This window comes from Buceros rhinoceros, unplaced genomic scaffold, assembly GCF_000710305.1.
Source record: "Buceros rhinoceros silvestris isolate BGI_N320 unplaced genomic scaffold, ASM71030v1 scaffold17980, whole genome shotgun sequence".
NCBI classification, from domain to species: Eukaryota; Metazoa; Chordata; class Aves; order Bucerotiformes; family Bucerotidae; genus Buceros; species Buceros rhinoceros.
In genome coordinates this window covers 59,394-66,448 of record NW_010390370.1, presented here as the reverse complement: position 1 = coordinate 66,448, position 7,055 = coordinate 59,394, and the positions used below count along the sequence as shown (strand labels likewise).

The 7,055-nt window shown below is 42.3% G+C and overlaps 1 protein-coding gene across 1 annotated transcript in view; it reads right to left on the bottom strand.

Moving 5' to 3' along the window:
* Positions 1–3,296: 3,296 nt before the first annotated feature.
* F5 (coagulation factor V (proaccelerin, labile factor)) overlaps positions 3,297–7,055 on the bottom strand; it is a 32,745-nt gene continuing 28,986 nt past the window's right edge. Inside the window, exons 22-26 of the mRNA XM_010137599.1 lie at positions 6,033–6,188; positions 5,496–5,640; positions 5,210–5,358; positions 4,266–4,448; positions 3,297–3,485 (exon numbers count right to left, since the gene is read on the bottom strand). Of these exons, the coding sequence (XP_010135901.1) occupies positions 3,297–3,485; positions 4,266–4,448; positions 5,210–5,358; positions 5,496–5,640; positions 6,033–6,188 (822 nt within the window). The remainder of the gene's footprint in view (positions 3,486–4,265; positions 4,449–5,209; positions 5,359–5,495; positions 5,641–6,032; positions 6,189–7,055) is intronic.

Below are 7,055 nucleotides of genomic sequence, written 5' to 3'. Positions count from 1 at the left end.
TCACTCTTCTCCCTCAGTCCAAAAAAGCTTGCATTTGCTAACCTTCATGGTGTCATATGCATCTTTAGTCTGAGAAAACTGCAGGAATTCTTGCTCTCCTTGAGTATTTTGCAGATTATTCCAACGTGCACGGGATTTAATTCCATAGCATCTAAAAGGCTGTGCAAGACTAACTGTTTTAACTACAAATTTCCAGAAGCCTTGGCAGATTGAGCCTAAGCTAGCCACTTCATAAAATTGATAGAAATTCTTGTTTTCCAGTCATATGCAGGCTCGCTAAACATCACTTACCTCAGGTTGGGCAGATCCAGTACACATGTGTTTCACATCTTTCTTGCTGTAAACACAGATCAAGACTTTGCCCCCCATATTTGCATTAGGAAATACTTTGTGTACCTGGTCTGGCTAGGATAGAGTTAATTTTTTTCATAGCAGGCTGTATAGTGCCATGCTTCAGACTAAAACAGTGTTTTAGCTGTTGCTGAATGGTGTTTGCACAGCATCAAGGCCTTTTCTTTTTCCCACCTGGCACCACCAGTGAGCAGGCGGGGGGTGCATAAGAGGCTAGGAGAGGGCACAGCTGGGACATCAAGGGATATGGCAGGCCATGTGACAGCATGCTCCATGAGAAACGCTCGGAGAAAGGAGGAGGAGAAGGAAGGGGAGATGGTCAGAGTTACGACATTTGCCTATCTAAGTAACTCTGAGGTGTGCTGAGACCCTGCTTGCCAGGAAGGGGCTGGACACCTGCCTGCTGATGGGAGGTGGTGAATGAATCCTTATCTTGCTTTGCGTGCACGTGCAGCTTTGCTTCACTTATTAAACTGCCTGTGTATCAACACACAAGTTGTTCTTGCTTTTGCCCTTCCATCTCTCTCCTCCAGCCTGCTAGGGGGAAGCCAGCAACTGAGAGGGGGCTTAGCTGCCAGCTAGGGTCAGTCCACCACAGCTCTTTTTGGTGTCCAGTGTGCGGCAAGTTGACTTTAAGATTACAACATCTGATCAGAGCATGCTACGTGGAATTTATAGCTGTTAACTGGCAGGGTCCTGGGCTTGCTTTGCTTGCCTTACTGTCTATTAAGAGTCTGTTGTTTGTTAGTGGTTGTTTTGGACTTTCACTGTTTACTGTAGCACTTATCATCTTACTCTGCTGTGCCGGGGAACATGTTGATAACAGCAGTGGACACGTGCCTGGGCCAGCATAGGGCCCAGGCACTGCTGTATTGGACATGCACCAGCGTTATGGGTCATAGCAGGTCATAGGTGTTGTGTTTTGGATTTGTGACTAAACCAGTGTTGACAATACACGAGTGTTTGAGCTGTTACTGAACAGTGTTTGCACAGCGCCAAGGCCTTTTCTTTTCCCATCTCTGCCTTGCCAGAGAGTAGGCTGCGAAAGGATGAGAAGCTGGGGAGGGAACACAAGCAGGACACCTGGCCCCACCTGGCCAAAGGACTATCCATTAGCAAGTAGAAGCAGAATCTCCAGCTTGTAAAATCGATGTAGGTGCATTGAGTCATGCTCCTGCAATCAGTTTTGCGTTTGTCTAACTTCCCATAGAATGATATCTGAAGAACCGATTACTGATTTGGGACCTTTAAGATCATGGCCTTCTTAAACATAAATACTTTAGCACTTAGTGCACAAAATCGTGGTTCTGCTGAAGTTAGCAAGCTTTATTCTCTGTTTTCTAAGGTAAAATCTGCTTCCACAGCTGAATTTTTTTTCTTTTTTTATTGAGTGTGGCTTGTATAGCAGTTTCATGTCTGTATCAAACAAAAAATAAATGAAGCACCATTACAAAGTAATAAACTGATCTTTTAAGATGAAGTGATTATTCATACTGTTTGACCATTTGAAACTAATTCTAATTAGCTGAAAATTTTACTTTCATTATGCAAAATTTCAGTAATTATTGCCAAAAAGTTACTTTTGTCAAGGCAAATGTACAAAATAAAATGTTGATGTTTTTCATGCTATAATATTATCTTTATTTTCCAGTGAAAAATGACAACAGTTTTTCGAAATAGTAAAAAAAAATTGTTTAGTTTTTATACATTTTTTTACTCCCGTTCTATACCCTCGTTTTGAAATGCATGGACTGTAAGATACAAGAACTGAAACACTACTGAAACAACTTGGATAACACCATACGAGGGTCAAAGACAAACTCCTTTGAAAAATCCACTCTGCTGAATGGCACCTAGCGTGGTAAGTGAAAGCTCAGCAATGAAACAATTTACAGGATAGAATCCCCAAACCCCACTGACAGCTTAGCTAAAACTCTTCTGGAATAATGAGTTAGTGGACTGAGTATCTATTTTCACTAGATGTAGTCATCCTGGGAAAAAATCTATGTATGCTCTATGTACGAGAGTAGTTCCATTAGGGAAAACACTGACCGAGCAGATGCAGATGTTCTTATTACCCCATTTCATCTAGCCCACCTCTGCCACCACCAGGTTGCTTTCTCACTGAGCAGCTACCGTTCTCAGAGCCTTCCTATTAGAGGAAGCTTCCTCTCCCCGTGGTCTAAAACTTTGTATGGGACTGAACGTCAGGAGATCTGAATCCTCCTCACTTTGGTTCTACTTTGGCCATTCCGTGACCTGCTGTAATTCAGGTTAAATCACCTCCCTTCTCATTTCTGGGAAAGAAAGATATTGCTGACTTCCCCTCCCCTTGCCAGGGCACCAGAGATGAAAGATAGGAAATTGGGATTTGTAAGAACCGACTCATGAACCCATATTCTCTGAGAAGGGGTTGCACGTGCCTCAGTCCTGGGATGCATTCTACCTTTGTCATAGAAGAAAGCCATGTGGAGGTGAGGCCACTCCTACAATCATTTCTTACTGAGGCATTGCTGCAACGCAGCACCACAGCGCCATATCTACATTGGTTTTCCAGAGAACATCCACCTGCTGTAGCTTTCCATGCCTCCTCTCTGCTGCAGAAGCTCTACAAAATGAAGGTAATCAGGGCTCAGGATTAAAGCCAGAGTCTCCATTCATAGGGATTTAGAACTTAAAATTAGGTAAAAAGACAGACAGAATAGAGGTTAGAATGAAGAAGTGATAATACAAATCAGAAGGAATTGCTATTTCTTCCCAGAGAAAATAATCTGTTTTCTAAAGTGTGTATTTGTAGGAAAGAAACATCTGCCAGAGAAATCTCTCTCAATTCTTGCTGACAATACATTAAGGTCCTTCGAGGAAGCACATATCCAAACTACTAAGTATGATTGTTTTAAGTGTTTTAAAAAAAAACGTTGTTTTGCGTGACAGTTGCTGAAAGGTTACGAGCTCCCAGACTTGTCAGTCCTTTTCACAGCCAGACCCCCACCGAAATCACAGCCATAGAGTTCCACCCGAAGGGCAACACCATGGTACCATGTTCTTGGAACAATGCGGATAAACCTGGACAGGATGGGTGGGTTAAAGAAATGCTTGACGTGTCCATTGCTGTTTTCATTACCCAAGAAAACCTGCAAATACACAAACAAACCGTTAGTTAAAAGCCAGCACTTTAAAAAAAACCCAGACAACCCTGCTTTTTCTTTTTAAAATGGTTCCAAGCTGTTGCATTAGCCATCTAGGGTAGATGGACTGGATCATTTCTGATTTTATATAAGGCCACGTTGAGTGTCTTCCTATAATACTGGTTCAAAGGTAGTTCAGATGATCAATATTTGAGCCCGAATGAATTAAACAGCTTCTGTTTCCATCCACAGCACAAAATTTGCCATTCTAATTTGGATGGGCTAAAAAAACCTTTGCCTTATTTTACCTCTGCTAATAGCCCCTGTGGGTTAGGTTGGTGTACGGTGATATGGGCAACAATATAAGTACTGTGTCCTCTCTGTGGGTATCTGGAGCTCTCCAGCTCTGTTACACTAATTTCGCTTACAGAATTAAGGCAAAAATTAAAAAGTTGAAAAGAAGACCTGGGAAATCCATCGTTCATCTAAATGAAATGTCCTTGCGCATTCAAATCAAACGTCCTTCTTTACAGATTGTGTCAGCTGCTTTCAACACAATGCTGACCACATTCGCTACAGATTTGGTGTTCTTTCCTTTTATCACTGTTAATTACTACGACCACAACCAGACAGATATTGTGACATTATCTGTAGTAACCCCAGCTCCCTAGCATTTTAAAGTCCTGTGAGAATCTCCCTTTGGCGGGGTATTCTGCCTTGGGGCCTCGGCTATGCTCAGCATCTAAACCCAAGCAACAATACAATTGTCAGAGCTGACGATGATACCTTTGCCTCTGAGCTTGAACCTCCGGTATAGGATTTCCATTCTGAGCCTTGGTCGCTGTATAGGATAACATAGGTTTTCACAAAGTTTTCAGCGGTTAAAGTCTTGACCCCCTGGGTAGCAATGGCAGTTATCTTCTTAATTGTGAGGAGATCAATTTGCAGCCACTGTTGGTTGTTGTTCAACTACAATTGAGAAAAAGAGTTGTCTGTTAGCAAACATGTCTATGTCTTTATTTGCTTAAGTGAGAAAATGCTGTTTAAAGACAGTTAAATGCATCAAAACTGTATCAAAGAAGTGCAGAAGAGTGAAGCTGTGGAAAAGTCACAAGCATTTTTGGTGTCCCATACAATTCGCTTCTTCACTGCAGATGGTGTATTTGGTGTCTTAAGATTTCCATATTATTTTCCAATACATAATGAAAGATGACAGAGATTTATCTCCAGTATTGACGTGCAATACATACTACTAACACCAAATGCTCGTAGGAAACAGCGGCTTCCAGCAAATCTCAAGGTACTTCGTAAAGAAATATAGCTCTGTTTTGAAGACACAGAAGCTTACATGTCTTGCTGAAGGTCATCCACCCCCAGATCCATTAAGCTGCACTGCCTATAAATCAACCCAGGAAGGGTTTCTTTAATCCCTTGGAGCCAAATATTCAACTTGTGTTCGTCTCCTGATGAAAAGGAAAGTGCTTCAGGCTCTGGCCCGAAGGACACCATCCATGTCTCAAAATATGATTCCATTGATGTTGCCAGAAGTTCAACAAATTTTCTTCTGAAAGAATTGAATGGTCGTCTTCTCAAAGGATGGTTAAAGAGCTGTGGAGTAACCCTACCACACTCGCCATGGACAGAGTGTGCAGGAAGTGCATGGGCATACAGGCAGCACAAGTTTATTAATTGTAGCTATCTTCCTGTTGTCCTTATTTTTCACTTGTTACCTTGGCTCGCCAGGCATTAGTCTTTCCTTTCTGATTGAGACGAGCGAGAGAAGGTTCCCATGTGCTAAACCAGGATGTCTTAGCAGACGAGGCTGTTATCTGGGTATTCTTAATCTCTCCATTTTCCATTCCAAGCGGCAAAGAGCAACCTGTTAAGAGAAGCACCATGTTATCGCCAGCTCATCCAAGTGGCCAGACCTTAAGCAACAATGTTGGTGTTGAGCCCACCCACAATGTTAACTTCTTTTAACATATTAGGAATTACCAGCACAAGACCCATTCTTACCATCCACTTCACAGCCCAGAAGCTCCATGCGAAGAGCAGGCCTGTTGTAAGCCTCAGTTGGGTAGACTCTGACATACCTCGCAATAATAGGGGGATCGATGATGTTCTCTTTTATCCCATAGGCATCGGAATTACCTTCAAAAATCTGTTAAAAAGGAAAAAAAATTCCACATATCATTAATTTAATGCAAACACAAGCTCAGATGCTGAAAACCTCCTCTGCAGCAAAAGTCGTCCTTTTCACGCCGTTAGCCCCATCCATGGTAATGGAGGGTCCTATGGTGCGAGGCAACTTGAAACATTTCATGGTCCTATCTTAGCATATTTGGAAACGCCTGAAGGCCACAGTTCAAATAAGCAAACCAGTTCTGTGTCTTATACAAGTCTGAAAAGAGACTCTATTCTTAAATAAAGCTGCATTCTTAAGTCTCTGAAGGCCACATTTTTTTCCACTGTCTCTTAACTTAAAACTGTCACCTCATTGCATCATCCGTTGATGCTACCTAGGTTGTTGCAACCCCTACGCCACGTACAGACCTTTTGTGCTGGAGAGCTGTCTCCTTTGAAGGTGCTCCACTTCTGTTTGTCTTTGCTGTAAACAATGAAGAACTTCTGGATGTACAAGGACTTTAAAAACTGCTTGGCTCCCTGTGTCTGTATCCCGGTTAACAGAACTTGTCTTTGAAAGTCCACCTAGCAACAGCAAACCATGTTTACAAATCCAGTAATGCACAGTGAAATCTGTTTCATTCTTGGGCATGTACACAACAGCTTTGAGCCCTACATATTAGCACCCACACCACTAGCACTCTCAGGAGGAATAACAACCAGACGCCAGAGTCCAAATTAATGCTCTCTTGCTTTCATTTCATTTGTGTATTTATTTGTGCATCATTTAATTTCAGAGGCCATTTTACAGAGTTCAGCATAGCACCACAATGATACCTCATAAATATCTGCGTCTCCGTGGTAGGCAGAATTCTGCTGTCCCTGTTTTACAGATAGGCAAAAGGAAGACAGAGAAATTAAAGGCTCACATTTTCATAAGGTGCCTCTAGTTTTGGATACCCAGGCTGAGAAAAGGCATATGACATTCTGAAGTACTGAAGAGCTGTTGTCCCTGCCTACATCAGATCCAAGTGCTGAGCACATAAAACAAATCAGCAAGATGTTCCTATGAGCAGTGAATCTCATTCTTTGGGATATGTCCTCCACATCTCTGTATGCTTTACTGCAGTAACCTCAGCTTCTCACTACGATGCACCCTATCAAATTCTTTCTCCTCCCAACATTATTTCCAGTTCCACATCAGATCTTGCAACTTTCTCCCCCTACTTTGCCTCCACTATCTTAGCATGTCAAATGTTAGCAAAACAAACACAACAGCCACCGGTTGAACTTCTGCTGCAACACAAGTTTGAGTCTGTCTTTTCTCCCAGTTGCTAGTTTTTATGAGATTTGAAAGACATCAACTATGCTCCCTAAATTTTCAAAAAAAAACCCCAACCCCCAAACCCCCCCAAAACAAAACCAAAAAACACCACCCCCACCACCCCCACC